Here is a 17,663-nt window from a genome sequence, read left to right as displayed (position 1 = left end):
ATAGTTTAAAATCAGATTATGACAGTTCAAGCCCACAATCCCGAGTTTTCATCTGTTGGAGTGACCATTTCATTTAATATTATGCCATACAGTATTATAATCGAAGTTGGAACTTCTGTGTGTCACTGAAATCAGAGCTTCAGCCCTTTTTAAACACAATCACTGAGACTTGACAGGTAGAAAGTGGGTCAGGAACAGCAATTGAGTAGGCAGGGCGGGTTACCTTCTAGGCAGACCAGACTATGTTTCATTCTTGAATCAATTCATAAACAAAATATAACTCTTACATTTGATATACTGGCAAGACCTTTCATGTCAGGAGGATATCTCAGGATCTATTGTATGATATAATGACTGAATTTATAGGCAAACATGGCAGTCAAATTGCACACAGCAATGTCCCACAAACAGCTATGAAGTGAATGACCATTTTTTACTTGAGGATTGTTGATCAGGACACTGACACTGAAGAAACTCCTTTTTGAATAGTACCATGCCATCTTTAACATCCACCTAACAGAGAGGCAGAATATCAATTTAGTGTCTCATTCAAAGGATGGGAACTCTGACAATGAAGCACATTGCTGGGATTGCACTACACAGGAGCAACAGCCTAAACTGTGAGTTCAAAGTCTCAACTTGGAGATGTTGGGGTTTGAACTCACGTAGTCCAAGCTGATACTCCAAAGCAGTGCAGGCGGGGTGTTGGCATTAAACTGAGGAGACATTAAACCGAGGTCCCGTCTGCCTATTCAGGAGGACATTAAGAAACCACTAAATGATTGCATTCATTTAGTAGCTTTCAGTTGTGTTTGGTTGCTCAAATTAACTAAGTTACATAAATTCTTTCAGACTAGTTCTTTGTCATTAGCAACTGCTTGAGGGATACTATTTTATGCAATTGAATGCTGAGTTTCGCCCATAAAATATACAGTCAATTCACTTTATTAGTCTTTGAAGTACATCGAGATGTCTCAAAGATGTGATAAGATAACAACAACAAAATTACATTTGTATAGCGCCTTTCACATCGGGAGGACGTCCCAAGGTGCTGGAACAGGCAGTTATGGACCCGAGCTGAGGGTCGGGATGGGAGAGGGCAGGGGGGAAGCAGGAAGATTGAAAGCACAGTCGAAGAGGAGGGTCTTGAGGTGGGTCTTGAAGGTGGCGAGGGAGGGGACGAGATGGAGGGAATGCGGGATGGAGTTACAGAGGGTGGGTGCAGAGTCGCACAAGGCCCAGCTGCTGATAGTGGGGCAAGCGAGGCGGGGGATGTGAAGCAGGTCGGAGCTCACTGAGGGGAGAGAGCGAACAGGGTGGTCGGGGGTTAGGAGGTCAGAGGAGTAGGGGAGAGCAAGACCATGGAGGACTTTGTAAAGGTGAGGACCAGGATCTTGGAACTATATCCTCTGTGTGATGAGAAGCCAGTGGAGTGGCGAGGATGGGGGTAATAGGGTTACAAAGCCTAGTGCGGGAGAGGACACGGGCTGCAAAGTTCTGGTTGATCTGCAGCCTGTGGAGGGAGGAGTTGGGGAGGCCGACAAGCAGTGAGTTTGCATAGTTGCAAATGCAAGTATTATTATTATTATTCTCCTCCTCGGTCCTCTCCGTTTTAATATCTACATGCTCCAGCTCGGTGATGTCATCCACAGGCATGGAGTTAATTTCTGCATGAATGGTACCAAAACAAACTCTATCCCTTTGCTTCTCTCCTGATTCCAGCGGTCGTGATGCAGCCATCAAGCTGCTAAACAATCAATTTTCCTCAACTTTTCATTCCCATGTGGAAGAATGGTGATAAGTATATTTAGAAGTATTTCATTGTATTTAGTGCAAGTGTTTAACTGTGTTTGGATGTCCAGGGCATTGGTGTAGAATGCTATAATTTGATCTGTTGCCACGTTCAGTGCGACATCTTCCATAATACGGATGGAATGACGAGGAATTTACTGATATCAGGCTTGACTCATCTGCAACAGAAAATAAAAATTAATTGTAAGAAAAAACAGGGTTGGAGGGGTGTTGGAATGGTAACAGGACTTTGTGAACCCTCTGTACATAGTAAATAACAGGGCTGTAATACAGGGCCCTCTAGAAAACTACTCATTTATCTGGAATATTTCCTTTTACTCTTACTCTTTGCTTTCTGTTCCCCATACAGCTCTTTATTAATGTTGCCACGTACCCTTTAACTCAAAATGCCATAATCTTTGCAGTACGCTTCTCAAGTAAGTCTTTATGGAATGCTTTTATTTAAATCCAGTAAATTGCATCTACTGCATTTCCTTTATTTATCCTCTCAAAGAGTTCTTTAATAATCCTGTGCATATAATCATTACACATACAAGAAAATTCTGGAGAGAATTTCAATGTTTTATATGCAAATAGTTAATGATTTAACTAGCAAATTATTTGCAATGACAGTTCCTGGGAGATGAAGAGAATACAGCATATTGTGTTTGATAGTTTCAAAACCAGTGGCAGTTTCTAACATAGAGGCAAAGGTGAGTAATCAGTTGGTTTGGAATATGGATTAATAGAATATTTAATAATAATAATAATATAGCGCTACACATGTCTTCTTGATGTCTCAAAGGGCTTCACAGAATATACTGCAAAGTAAATTGACTGTATATTTTTGGGCGAAACGCAGCAGCCAATTGTGCACAGCAATGTCCCACAAACAGTCATGGATTGAAGTGACCAATTTATTATTGTTTTTTTTTCTTGAGGGATTATTATCAATCGTGTACAGTAAGGAAACTTGCCAAAGATTTTGCCCTGCTGGGAATCGAACCCAGGTCTCGCGCTTGCAAGGTGAGTGCTCTAACCACTGAGATACAGGACTCCATAGAACATCAATTTGTGCACTGCATGCTCATTAACTTAACTAAACGGTCATGCCTATTTGGAGGGCACAGCTGAAGGAGAAGTTGGAAATGGCTCTGGGGAATCAAGAGAGTTGTTTTTTCCAGCAGTGGATGTTTGTGACAAGGCACTTGGGCACCCTCGGGTTCTCACATTTTTTAGAGGTGGTGATGGAAGATTGGATACTGAACTGGAATCTGCAGGAAGTGTATTATCTGTTCAGGGTCTGTCAACTTTCACCCGTCTCGATGGGAGGGCTTGGTGGGATCTGCAGTCAGCAAGGCAGATAATGATTGACTTTTACACAAGGACATGGCAGGCTAAAAGAAACTGAATGATAGGCTTCTCTAGTTACTGCAGGGAATCTCCTATTAATAACTGCACATGTGACAGCCTCCAGGGAGCCTGTTAAGCACTGTTTGAACCTGGATTGCATTATCTGTGTCACTTCTAGCAAGGACTATTCCTTTTGATTTACCACGCATGCCCAGGTAGGATTACTGTGCTCATATTATGGATTGTAGATTCTATCACATGATATAAGTCTTATCATCCGGGAGAGCAGGGGGGAGGGTGGTGAAAGGTAAGTGGGGTCTACTTGGAGTTGAACTGTTTCCAATGTGATGCTCTTGGCAATGGAATGTCGGAATCAAGTCAATACTCTCTGTTGGTCTTTAGTTCCTGAGCCAGGTAGGTCTCCAGTACGCCAAATACTCCCCATGCTGGCTCAGTGGCAGTACTTGGATCAGGAGTCTGGGCAGGGGTGTTTTTTCATTCAGCTCCCTTGAACCCTGCAAGCCAATGCCTTAGCAAGGTAGGCCTAGCTGGAAAAGCAGAGGGATGCTTGCCAGGTACTGCTTTCATTGACAAACTGTGGTTTTAGTGGATTAGTTCCAGCGGTGCCCCAACACACATTCTGGGATCACCAAGTCTTGCCAACCTGTATATAATACTTTCTGGTACAAGGTAAAGCCAGGTGTGTCACTCTAGGTAAAGAGTGTATTCCATTCTAGACACGGAAATTTCCATGTTTAGGTGGCATGGTTGGAACTCTCAGTCTTGTTTAGACAACAATAAGTATTGTGACGGCTTTCCCCATGTGCCAGACACCCAGAAGATCAAAAATAAACTCTTTGATGGTGGTAATCATCTGCAATGCTGCCGTCATTGCCCTCTGATTGTGGTTTTCAAGGTCCATTGTGTGCTGTACAACATGTTTGTCTATGGTTTCCAGTTGGATCAGATTTCTTTACATAACCTTCATTACTCCTTCAACAATAATAATCCTTGCATTTGATACAGTGCCTCATTATGTAATTGAGACATCTCAAAGTGCTTCACATGATATATTGTATAGTGAACTGACTGTGTATTTTGTGGGTGAAACTCCTTTAGCTCAGTTGGTAGCATTCTCACCTTTGAGTAAGATGATTATGGGTTCAAGCCCCATATTGGGACATATTATCAGGCTGATATTTCAGTGTAATTCTGGGAGAGTGCTGCATTGTTGGAGTGGCATCCTTCAGATGAGATATTGATTACAGTTCAATTATTCAATAGATGTTGAATAATTTATTAATCACTTCACATCTATTTGTGTGACATTGCTGTGCATAAATTGGCTGTCGCGCTCTCCTGCAAGACATACAGTCACTACACCTTACAATAAAAATATCCTTTTGATTTATTGCATTTATAACCTGTGAATTCCACTGAATGTTATTCTAACTGCTCTTGAGTAACAGCAATAAACAGTTACACTGCTGCTTGTCTCTGAGCCTCCTCTAACTGTATGCCCTCCATCAGATAATTATTTGGGGAGGACAATTTTGCAGGGCTATGGAAGAGAGCAGGGGAATGGAATCAATTTGGATAGTTTTTTTCAAAGAGCTGGCATTAACAACAACAAAAACAAAATTACATTTATAGAGCACCTTTCACATTGGGAAGACGTCCCAAAGTGCTGGACAGTCAGGGGTCAGGACCTGAGCATGGGGGAGGGGTCGGGTAGGGGTGAGGGAAGGCAGAGAGGTGGGAGGGCGACTGAAGGCACGATCGAAGAGGAGGGTCTTCAGACCATCCTTGAAGGAGGCAAGGGAGGGAGCAAGGTGAAGGGACTGTGGGATGGAATTCCAGAGTGTGGGAGCAGAGAAGCTGAAAGCCCGACATGGATGGTAGGGTGCGTCGGGCAGAAGACATGGAGCAGGCCAGAGCCTGCTGAACGGAGAGAGTGGGTAGGTTGGTAGAGAGTCAGCAGGTCAGAGAGGTAGGAGGGGGCAACGCCTTGGATGAGGATCTTGAATTCGATCCTCTGAGGGATGGGGAGCCAGTGGAGTTGGGTGAGGGTGGGAGTGATGCGGTCACAGAGCCTGGTGGTGAGAGTACACGAGCTGCAGAGTTTTGGATGATCTGCAGCTTGTGAAGGGAAGAGTTGTGAAGGCCGATGAGGAGGGAGTTTCCATAATCGAGCCTTGATGTGACGAATGCGTGGGTGAGGGTTTTGGCAGCCTGAGGGCTGAGGCAATGGCAGAGTCTGGCAATGTTGTGGAGGTGGTGGTAGGCAGTGCCAGTCATGGCGCGGATGTCGGGGAGAAAGGATAGTTTAGGGTCAAACAAGACACCCAGGTTCCTGACTGGCTTAGTGAGGTTGAGTGTGCAGCCGTTGAGGCTGATGCTGCCAGCACCTGAGTGCGGGGGCACTGGCACGAGCCGGCCAGGAGGGCCTCAGTCTTGCTGACGTTCAGTTGGAGAAAATTGTCCCTCGTCCAGGACTTGATGTCAGACAGGCAGTCAGTCAGGACGCCAGTAGTCCTGGAGTTGAGGGTGGAGGCAGAGAGATAGAGTTGGGTGTCATCCGCATACATAGGGAAAGTTACTCCATGTCTGTGGATGATGTCACCAAGGGGGAGCATATAGAGTGTGAAGAGGAGAGGACCGAGGACAGAGCCCTGAGGGACACCACACGAGACAGTGTGGGGGCTGGAGGAGAAGCCATTTGCCACGACGAAGTGGAGGCGGTGTGAAAGCTAGGACCTGAACCAGTCGAGGACAGAACCTTGAAGGTTGAGGTGGGAGGAGAGGCGGTGGAGGAGGATTGAATGATCCACAGTATCAAAGGCGGCAGAGAGGTCGAGGAGGATGAGGAGGCAGAGGGAGCCCTGGTCACACATGGTCAGGATGTCATTTGTGACCTTGACTAGAGCAGTTTCTGTACTGTGGGTAGCACGGAAACCCGATTGAAGGGGTTCATGGAGGGAGTGAGAGAAGAGGAAAGAGTGAAGCTGGGAGGCAATGGCTCTCTCAATGACCTTAGACAGAAAAGGGAGGTGGGAGATAGGCCAGTAACTGGATAGCTGTGATAGGTCAAGAGAAGGTTTCTTCAAGGTGGGGTGATAGTGGCTGTTTAGAAGCAGTTAGGAACAGTGACAGATGACAGTGAGAGGTTGATGAAGTCGGCGAGTAGTGGGACATGGAGTTGTAGCTGGGATTTAAGGAGAGGGGTGGGGATGGGATAAGGGGGGGCAGGTGGTGGGCTTCACGGAAGATATTGTGGTGATGACAGAGGAGGGGGGGCCAGGTTCAAAGGTGTGGAAGGAGGGATGGGTAGTGGTCGGAGTGTGGGGTGGGGGTAGGGAAGAGTTGAGAGGGCAGAGGCAGCTGAGCGGATTCCCTCGATTTTGAACTCAAGGAAGTCCAGCATTTCCTCTCAGTGGGAGTCGGAGAAAAGAATCTGCGAAGCATGGCGGGGAGGGGTGGAGGAACTGACTGGTGGTGGAGAACGGGAGCCTGGGGTTGCCGTTCGCCTCTAGGATTAACCTGGAGTAAAAGGACAATTTACCTGAAGCGAGAGTGGAGCGGACAGTTTTAATGTGGTCCAGCCAGATGTGGCGGTGGACCATTAGACCGGATTTGAGCCAGGTGCGTTCGCAGCTCCGCACCTGGCCCTTTAGCGAGTGGAGGTGGCTAATGAATCAGAATGAGGATCGGGAATAGGAGGCAGTTTGGGAGGTGAGGGGGTGAAGGGAATTGAGTGTGGTGGAGAGGGTGATGTGGAGGAGAGAAAACGCAGAGGATCGGTTGGTGCAGAAGGTGGGCCAGAGTGGGAAGAGATGGTGGTTAGAGATGGTCATGTCGGTGATGGTGACTACGAGACGCTGAGGCCTGTAGCTCAGTGGTTAGAGCACTCGCTTTGCAAGCGAGAGACCTGAATTCAATTCCAGGCAGAGCGAAACCTTGGGCAAGTTTCCTTACTCCACACAGAGCCTAATAATAATCCCTCCAAAACCAAAACCAATAATAAATTGGTCATTTTCAATCTACGATTGTTTGTGGGACATTGCTGTGCGCAATTGGCTGCCACGTTTGCCCACAAGTATACAGTCAATTGACTTTACAGTGTGTTCTGTGAAGCGCTTTGGGACGTCCTCCCGACGTGAAAAGCACTATATCAAATGCAAGGATTATTATTATTATTATCACCAGGTCGAGAGGGTAGCCATGAATTTGGGTAGCAAAGTGGATGTGGAGGGAAAGATTGAGAGAAGAGAAAAGTGGAGAACTCTGAGGAGGTGGAGAAAGAGGGGGTGAAGTGGAGGTTGAAGTCACCTAGGATGATGAGGCGGTTGAAGCAAAGGCAGAGGGAAACTAGAAGGGTGGAGATGTCAGAGATGAAGGTGGGGGAGGCTTTTAGGGGGCGGTAAATTAGGAGAATGTTTAGTGAGAGATGGAAGGGATGGCAGAGGGTTAGGTGATCAAAAGAGGGGAATGAGCCAGCGGAGTAGGGGGATAGAGCAATGACACCCTGGAGATGAGGGCCACCCCACTGCCATGGTGGTTGGGACGTGGGGCATGGTGGTAGGTATAGCCGGGTGGTGTGGCCTCAGTGAGGGGGAAGGTGTCACCTGGGGTGATCCAGGTTTCCATGAGGCCCATAATATCAACGTTCTCATTGAGGATGAGATCCTTGGTGGCCAGAGTATTATTGCAGATGGAGGGGAAGTTTTGAAGGCCAATGCAGAAAGGACAGTTGGCAGAGGGATGTGTGGGATGGGAAGGGGTAGTGGATTGGAGGGTGGGGATGTGGATGAAGCAGGAGAGGTTAACCCCCGGGGTCTATCCGGAGTGGGTTGCGGCGGTAGTAGGAATGGGGCAGTCGGTGTGGCTGCTGCTGGACAACCAACGCTGAGTGCCACGATGAGCCCAGCAGAGAATTCCCAGGCTGGAGCAGAGGGGGGCATGGGGGGGGGGTCAAGCAGAGATAGGAGGCGGGGAGGGCAGAGAGAGCAGGACAAAGTGGGAGAGTTGCAGGGAGGGGGCATTTTGAGGGAGGGCCAGCTCGGGTCAGGGGCGGCAGCCAAGATGAACACGCTAAGACGAGAGGCGGCAGATTAGTGGGACATTGTCAGCCTGCAGGAGGCTGTGAAGGCTAGAGGTGGTGCAGAAGTGGGAGTGCGCTCATTCTGGTTAGCAAAGAGCAGCCTGCAGGGAAAGGACAGGGGAGGGAGACAGACAGAGGATGGGAGGGAGACACACTGGTATAAACTATATTATACCTGCTAAAAGTGATTCAAATATGGCAGGTGGAAGTGACGTCACGCAGAATGGCACAGAGAATGGCCTCCTTCTGAGCTGTATAATTCTATGAATCTATGATCACTGATGGCCTTTTGCCTCACTTCATGTATGTCCAGGCCTTCCTTAACTTTCTCTCTATGTAGTACAACCTATGGTTGTGCATGAAGATACCCAATCAGGAGAGAATGAATTTAGCTGCTATTCTAAAGATACAACCCAGAACATTACTATGAAACAAAATAAAATATGGTCTAAGGGCCGAATCTGTAAAATAGTTTGATTCATGCAGTCTCGGTAGTCTGGTTCCTGAGCCATGCATGTCTGCATTACTCCAAGGCACTGCTGGTAAAGCACAGCCAGCTGAGCTCATTGGCAGGACTTGGAAGGGCAGATCAGTCACTGGAGGCAGGGAATCCTCCGTTTCGATCCTGTTAATCTTGTTAACACCTTACCTCCTAGCTCCACATCTTGCCCCTACTCACAAATATCATAAACCTCTCCCTGTGTAACGTGATACCATTCCCACACCTCTAAAAATGGCCATCATCACTCATACCCTTAAAAAACCCTCCCTGGACCCATCCCTGCTCTCAAACTACCATCCTGTCTCCAACCTTTCCTTTCCAAGATCCTCGAATGAGTCATTGCTTCCCAGCTTTGCTCCTTCTTCCTCCAACAAATGACCAATGACATTTTGTCCATCTGCGACCAGGGCTCCCTCTGTCTCCTCGTCCTCCTTGACTGCTTTGCTGTCTTTGATACCATTGACCACTCTATCCTCCTCCACTGCCTCTACATTCACCTCAACCTTCGTTGTTCTGTCTTTGAATGGTTCAGATCTTACTGCTCACACTGTCTCCACTTTATCTCCACAAACGGCTTCTTCTCTAGCCCCCGCACCAACTTGTGTGGAGTTCCTCAGGGTTCGTCCTTGATCCCCTCCCTTTCACTGTCTATATGCTCCCTCTTGGTGGCATCATATCTGCAGACATGGGGTCAATTTCGACATGTTTGCAAATGATACTCCACTCTATATGTCTGCCTCCACGCTTGATTCCAGGACCACTGCTGTCCTGACAGAATATCTGTCAAACATCAAGTCCTTTCTACAGCTGAACGCCAACAAGACTGAGGCCCTCCTGATTGGCTCCCATCAGCTCCTCCACACCTCAGGCACTGACAGCAATACCATCTAAGGATTCACACTCTACCTCACTAAGCCAGTACGGATCCTTGGCATCTTGTTTGAGCCTCAATTATCCTTCCTACCCCACATCCATGCCATGTCCCGCTCTGCCTTCCCCCACCTCTGCAACATCACCCGGCTCCACCACAGGCCGCTGAAACCCTCATACACACATTCATAATACCCAAGCTCGACTATGCAAACTCCCTGCTTGTTGCCCTCCCCAAATCCTCTTTCCAAAGGCTGCAGAACATCTGCGACACTATCAACCCCATCCTTGCCCAACTCCACTGGCTTCCCACCATACAGGGATACAAATTAAGATCCTGGTCGTCACTTTCATGCCCTCCATGGACTTGCTCATCCCTACCTCTGCAATCTCTTAATCCGCTACCAACCTGTCCGCTCCCTCCACTCAGCGGGCTCCGGCCTACTTCATGTCCCCCGCCTCGCCCACCCCACCATTGGTGGGTGGGCCTTCTGCTTCCACCCTCTTGAAATCCATCCCACAATCCCTTTGCCTCACTCCCTCACTTGTTACCTTGAAGATCCATCTCAAGACCATCCTCTTCAACCATGCCTTCAGTCACCCACCTTTTCCCGTGCCCTCCACCCTCCCTAATCCCGACTCCCAGCTCGGATTCAAAATACTGATTGTCCAGCACCATGGGATGTCCTCCTGATGTGAAAGGCACTATACAAATGTAATTTTGCTGTTGTTGTTGCAAGCCAAAACCCTAAAGGGTAGGGTGATCCTAGCTGGACAATCAGCAGGAAAGCTTGACAGACAGCAATATCAATGGTTTTAGTTGTTTTTACTCCAGCAGTAAAACACACACTCTGGGGTCCCCAAGCCTTAGCTCTTGCCAATCTGCATCTAATATTTTCCAGAATAGGAAAGGATGCATTCCTTTAGGGAGAGAGTGCTCATTCCATTCCAACAATGTACATATAGGTAGTATGCATGGAATTCTCAGTTTGGTTTAGATACTCTTAAGCATGGTGATGAATTTCCGCATGTGTTATACTCCGGGCTGACCAATAAAAAAAGATTGAAATCCCTATGCTCTGTTGCTATAACCAATAACATTTGGACAGAGTGATCTTCCAGTAACCTAACACCCCTTGGTCTTTTTCAACTTCTGTGTTGGCAAGTTCTGTGTCATCCACAGAGTACATGTGCTCCTATTTTTACTATTCTGGCTGGCAGAATTACATTTAGATTTTTGCAGTCCTAAAGAGAACGTGATTTATTAATAGTCAGGGAAATTGAACTTTTAATCAAATGCATAGACGACTAGTGCTGATGGAAAAGTAAACCTGGTCTTGAAATATTTATGTGACATTAGTAGCTTATACAACCAAATACAGCTGACTGCAATGTGAAAACTAAGGTACGTTCAAGCTGGCTTTGTTTGTCTGCCTGAGTGTGTATATGTATGTGCAAGGGGTGAGTTCAGCTGGCTCACTTAACAAAATCACAAGAGGAAGGTTTGCCTTGCTGGTCTTTGTGAATACTACTATCTCAAGGGCAAAACAGTGATAGAAGAAAAGGATAAACAGTACTTATTTTGGCTTTGAAGTTTCACTGGAACACGTAGATCAGCAGAGAATTTCCTTTTGCACTGCACACTGTTAAAACAATTAACCTGTCAGCAGACCTTGCAGTTGCTAATCTCAATTGTGATATTAATAATATTTACTTTTATTCTATTTTCTGTTTTAAAGGGGATGGAAACATTTTGACTGCAATAGAAAAAGCCATATCAATCAATGAGCCAGGAACCAATCAAATCTCCATGAATCTGAGGGGAGGTGCACAGCTTTAGAAATAAGTATCTTGTATTTTTCAGATTCTTTTCCAGACATCGAATGGACTTTACAAGCCACACTACAGACACTAACCTGCTGGTATATTAACTCATACACTTGGTACGGGTATTACTGTGTGATACGAAGACTCATTTTCAAATTGATCATCAAACTTCTTATAATTGTGCCTAAAGTAATTTATTCAATTTTATTGAAGCAACAACTATTATGCTTTGAACTGATTTCATCTGAACATTGGATGAAATAGATTTATTGCTTCCAAAGAACACACATTTGGAAGTGAAGCACCGAACGCACAAAAAAGATTATAACTTAGTGAATAGAAGAGAATATGCAAGATTATGATGAAGCAACTGCTTTTCTGGGAGAGTGGGGTCCCTTCCAGAGAATTATGTTCTTGCTGCTGAGTATCACCATTATCCCTAATGGCTATGTGGGTTTGTCCATGGTGTTTCTGGCAGACACCCCTCAGCATCACTGCCGTCTGCCTAACTCTCTGAATGGAACCACTGGAGAAGCCAATCTGAGTTCACTGCTGCCTGTAGAGGAGGTGGATGGTGAGATGATCTACAGTCGATGTAGAAGATACAAAACTCCTGTAACAGACGGTTTCAATGACACAACACGTGAGACTGAGCCCTGTGTGAATGGCTGGGAGTACAGCACTGACAGGTACATCTCTACAATTGTCTCTCAGGTAAGAATTGTGAATTTGTTTTTAGAAAACACACTAAGAGAATCAGTAGAAAACATTACTTTTCTCGAAGTTAACTGATTTGAATCATGTTTTCATGTTTTGACCTATACTTAACTGCAAATTACAAGGTGCTAAAGTGGCCAATTTCAAATATTTGGATTTTACAATCAGAGAAAATGAGAAGAGAAAACCAAAATTTGGCACAGTTGTTTGTAGTACTGGGGTGAAAAATATGATGCTTTACAGCACTAACACTTTGATAACACTTTTAGCGCTTTGGGACGTCCTCCCAATGTGAAAGGCGCAATACAAATGTAATTTTGTTGTTGTAGTGACCAATGAATGTGTTATTGCATATATTTGAAAACATCACAATTTTGCATCTATCCTTTAAAGACCGATCACAGATATCAACCTCCTTTCCACCTAGACTTTATTAAGACATTGGTAATAAGACATAAGGTACTCTGATATCTAAGACACAACAACAACAGCAACAACAACAACAGCAACAAAATTACATTTATAGAGCACCTTTCACGTCTGGAGAATGTCCCAAGATGCTGGACAATCAGGGGTCAGGACCCGAGCAGGGGGAGGGGTGGAGTAGGGTTGAAGCAAGGCAGAGAGGTGGGAGGGCGACCGAAGGCACAATCGAAAAGGAGGGTCTTGAGCCTGGCCTTGAAGGAGGCAAGGGAGGAAGCGAGACAAAGGGACTGTGCCTTGGGACGTCCTCCTGACGTGAAAGGCGCTTTATAAATGGAATCTTGTTGTTGTTGTTGTGGGATGGAGTTCCAGAGTTTGGGGGCAGAGAGGCTGAAAGCCCGGCCATCAATGGTAGGGCGGGTCGGGCAGAAGACATGGAGCAGATTGGAGCCCGCTGAATGGAGGGAGTGGGAAGGTTGGTAGGGGGTCAGAGAGGAGGAGGGAGCAAGGTTATGGATGGCCCTGAAAGTGAGGACGACTTTATATAGTGCCTTTCGTGTTGGATAGCATTTCAGTCACCATAGCATGAAAGGCAGAACCATTCACAGATTGGTTGCAGGGAAGAAATTAAAGCTGCTTGTTGATTTAACAGATTCTAAGTTATTTTGATCCTATAAACTGTTCTAATCCTTATTGTAATCACGTGAACTGTTCGTATCTTTCAACCTATCTGACTTTTTATTCATTTAAGTGTTCAGTTAAATTACAAACATAATCTAGTGGAACTCTGGCTCAAATATGTATAATCAAAGTAACAAAATAAAACAATGTAGGTAGTTCAGCTACTTTCTCATGTACTGTTTGCATGCACAATGTGTGCTATGTGGGAACTCCAGGATGCTTTGTGTGCCCTGGACAAATACATGTGTAGGAAGCCCCTCAGGCTGACTTGAGACGAGCTCAGGGTTTATGAGCTCAAGGAGAGGCTGGTGTCAGTGCATGGCATACAGGAAGCTGAAGACTTCATGGTTCGAATGTTTCAAGAGGTGGTCACCCCATAGCCACAGAGGGTTTAGGAGGAGAGTGAGTGGGTAACCATCCAGCATGGTAGGAAGAGGAGACATGTAGTGCGGAAATCTCCTGAGAGTGTGGCACTCAAAAACTGGTTCTCTGCACTGAATACCAGTCAGGGTGATGATCCCTCTTGGGAGGGGAGTCGAAAGCAAACAGATGCACAATGGGGATCAGGGAAGAGTATCATTGCAATTGTTATTGGGGACACAATGGTCAAAGGAGAAATCAGACATTTCTGCAACCAAAAACATGACCTTCACATGGTATGTTGCCTCTCTAGTGCCAGGGTTGAAAACATCACGGAATGAGTGAAAATATTCTGCAGGGGGAAGGGTAACATCCAGAAGTCGTGGTCCATGTTGGGATCCTTGACGTAGGGAAAATAAGGGCTGAGTTCCTACAGGAAGAGTAAGCTAGGGAAAAAGCTAAAGAGTAGGACCTCAAAGGTGGTGATCCTTGGATGACTCGCAGTGCCTCATGCAAATGAGTATCAAAACAACAGGATCAAACACATGAATGCTTGGCTGGAGAAATGGTGCAGAAAGGAGGGCTTCCAGTTCCTGGAACACTGGGACCAGTTCTGGGGTAGGCGAGACCTGTACAAGGTGAATGGGTTACACCTGAACAGGGCTGGGACCAAAGGGTAACTAGCACTGTGAGGAAACTAAACTAATTTCGAGGGGGGAAGGGAATCAGGATGTAGCATCAGGAAGGAGAAACAAGTTACACAGAGGCCTGGGATAGATGAATAGCAATGTAATAAGGAGTAGTCCAGAAAAAAGAGGGATTAGATGGGAGAGAAATGCAGAGCAGACTCAGTCGGTCTTGGAGTGCATGTGTGTAATTGCACGGAGTGTGACAAATAAGATTGGTGAGCTTCAGGCTCACATGGGGTTATAATGTAGTGGCAATAATGGAGACCTGGCTCAATCAAGGGCAGGAAAAGGTGCTGAGTATTCCTGGCGACAATGTATTCAGGAGGGATAGGAAAGGAAAAAAAGGAGAAGGGATGGCAATATTGATTAAAGACACTGTTACGGCCCGGGAAAGGGATGATGTGCTAGAGTCACCAAAAACAGAACCTATTTGGTTAGAGGTAAGGAGCCGAAAAGAAGCCATTACTCTGTTAGGTGCATACTATAGACCATCAAAGAGTGGGAAGGAGATAGATGAGCAAATCTGCAAGCAGATTTCAGAAAGATGCAAAACCAAAGAATAGTGATAATGGGGAACTTCAATTATCTTAACATAGACTGCCAAAATAACAGTGTAAATTCTGATTCTCCTAATTCTCACTAGAATCTCTTTTGAACTATTTCTGTTGAATCTAACAAAATTCGTCTTTCGTCAATTTCAAAACAAACGAGAACAAATGCTTCTGGTCTATAATATATCATTAATATTAACTGTGGGGTGGAGTTTGACTGAGCAACTTTCCAATCACGTTGAGAATTTGCTTGGACATTAGCTCATTACTTATTTGAGGAATTTATTTGAATAGATGAGCATTCCAAGGCAGAAATTGATCTTTGCGATTACCATCCCAGCCTCTACGTATTGAATTCCTAGTTGCTGATAAATACATAATCCTTTTGTTTTATACAGTGCCTTTTATGCCAAGAAAATATCTCAAAGTGCTTCCACAAGATTTACTGCAAAGTGAATGTGTATTTTGATAGCAAGTGGGGCTAATAATTGTGCACAGCAATATCCCACAAAAGCCATGAATTAAATTATATTTGAGAGGTTGTTAACCAGAGCTCCAGGAAAAAACTTACTTCTCTTTTCGAATCACACCGCGGGAGAATTTTATTTGTATATCCTTTATCTTATAGGAGAAATACAGTTATATGCCTGCCCCTTTTTGTACAGAGTTTCCCCCCTTTTGCTAGGCAGATGGTTCATGGAGTTTCTTTCTTGAGTTTATGTGTTCAGTAACAGAGTATCAGGGAATTCCAATTAATTTAGTGAGTTACTTTTGAGCACAAATTAGCTGCCGCATTTGCCTACAAATACACAGTCACTATACTTTGTAACCTGCAGACCAATTGCTAATTATTATATTGTTTGACCATAATTGTTGCCAATTTGGTACGTTCACGAATAATGATAAAACATGTGACCTGGTGCATTTTTCACCTCCTTGTCTGAAGACATGACAACATTAGTTGGTCTATAGCACATGATTCTGACACTTATTGGTCTAATTTTAGATTGGAGTGACGCTACCAGCTAAGTGGAGATATATTAACCAGCAAGGTCAGCATGTGTGAGGTATGAAATGAGCTGGCAGCTGGTGAAAGGCAACACAAAGTGGATACTCGTATAGTAATTGCTTGTATCACAAAATATACAGTCAATTCACTTTACAGTATATTTTGTGAAGCACTTTGAGACATCTAGAAGACATGAAAAGTGCTTTATCAAATAGAAAGATTATTGTTATATTGTATGAAAGGATTCAGAGAAAGATTACAAAGCTGATTTGATCAGCTGCTTAGTCCAACTACATGTTTAATAGCAAAGCAATAGTTTGCACTAGAAGACACATTTATACTTCCCAACAGTAGAGTTTACATGTTTTAATCCACTAGATTCATTTATGTGCCCGTCTTTCCTTTGTTTTTACAAAAATATAAAATTATGGGTAAATGAAGATAAACATATTTGTTAGTAAAATAAACTATGTGAGCTTTTTCTTTGTTTTGCATGACTGAAAGCTGGTGCTAGTTTGGAATCTGCACAGTTTTCATAGTTTAGTGCATAGATACTAATAATACTCATTTAATTTTTTCTTCCTACATTGCAAATAAAACAAACAGGCTTGAGTTTTCAAATCAATCTAATGATTTTTTACAGCAATGTTCCATACAAAGCCTTTTTAAAATTTGGATTGGACTGTGTTTATGTTTGTCCAAAGGGATAGATTTATGTTGGGCTGAATAGCCTATAATATCACTTTGACTCCGGCCTTCTGCATGTCCCTCGTCCCCTCCGTTCCACCATTGCTGGCCATGCCTTCAGCCACTATGCCCTGAAACTCTAGCACTCTCCCGTGCAAGCCTACCACATTGTATCCTCCTTCCCTATTTTCAGATCATGCTTAAGATCTCCCTCTTCGACTATGCCTACAGCCACGGTCCCCTCCCCTTGGCTCGGTGTCAGGCTCCACCACAGTTAAGTGTTCCAAAATACTACCCTGTGTGAAGAGCGCTATAAATGAAAGTTGTTATTTCTCTGAAGGAAATGTTTTTCAAAGAAGTGTTTATAATTTTAGAAGACCATATTCTGAGGCATGTGCATAGTCATGGAGCAAACCTATATTATGTAACAGGTTCCAACACTTTCTCACTCCTTACTCCACATGCCCCTGTTTACCAAGCAGTAAGTAGGAACCCGGTTGTTAGTCGATCTGCATATCGCTTTTCCAGGGTAATAATTCCGACAAAAAAAAAGTACTAAATTGGTTATTTCATTCCACGACTGTTTGTGGGACACTGCTGTGTTTCGCCCAAAAAATATAGTCAATTCACTTTACAGTATCTTCTGTGAAGTGCTTTGAGACGTCTCGAAGACATGATACAGTGCTATATTAAATGCAAGGATAATTATTATTATTATTTGTTAGCACACTTGTCTCTGAGTTAGAAGGCTGTAGTTTCAAATCCTGTGTGTTGGGACTTTGAACATGCAAGCTGACACTCCAATACAGTGCTTACATTGTGCAGTGCTCGTGAAGATGCCATCCTTGAGATGAGACATTAAACCCAGATCCTGTGTGACTCTGTTTGGGTGGATTTTAAAGATCCAATGACACTATTTGAAAAGAGAAAGGAATTTCTCTCGGTGTCCTGGCCAACAATACCCCAGATAAAATTGGTTATTTACTTTATAGCTGTTTGTGAGACATTGATGTATGCAAATTATCTGCCACTTTCACCGGTACAGTACATGAAGCACATTGAGATGTGATCTTGATGTAAAAGGTGTCCAATGCAAGGTTTA

General features: G+C 44.6%; 1 protein-coding gene across 4 annotated transcripts in view; it reads left to right on the top strand.

Annotated features, from left to right (window-relative positions):
• Window positions 1–3,276: 3,276 nt before the first annotated feature.
• LOC103187397 (solute carrier family 22 member 5) overlaps window positions 3,277–17,663 on the top strand; it is a 63,919-nt gene continuing 49,532 nt past the window's right edge. Inside the window, exons 1-2 of one of the 4 annotated variants that reach the window (XM_007906871.2) lie at window positions 3,277–3,359; window positions 11,357–12,158. In XM_007906871.2, coding sequence (XP_007905062.1) covers window positions 11,793–12,158 — 366 coding nt within the window. In that variant the 5' untranslated portion in view covers window positions 3,277–3,359; window positions 11,357–11,792. Of the gene's footprint in view, window positions 3,360–10,778; window positions 11,023–11,356; window positions 12,159–17,663 lie in introns of those variants that run through there. The other 3 variants (XM_007906870.2, XM_042342537.1, XM_042342531.1) reach the window with 3 other exon arrangements.

The sequence above is a fragment of the Callorhinchus milii genome, unplaced genomic scaffold (assembly GCF_018977255.1).
Source record: "Callorhinchus milii isolate IMCB2004 unplaced genomic scaffold, IMCB_Cmil_1.0 Scaffold1, whole genome shotgun sequence".
Lineage (NCBI taxonomy): Eukaryota > Metazoa > Chordata > Chondrichthyes > Chimaeriformes > Callorhinchidae > Callorhinchus > Callorhinchus milii.
This window is presented reverse-complemented; position numbering and strand designations above follow the sequence as displayed.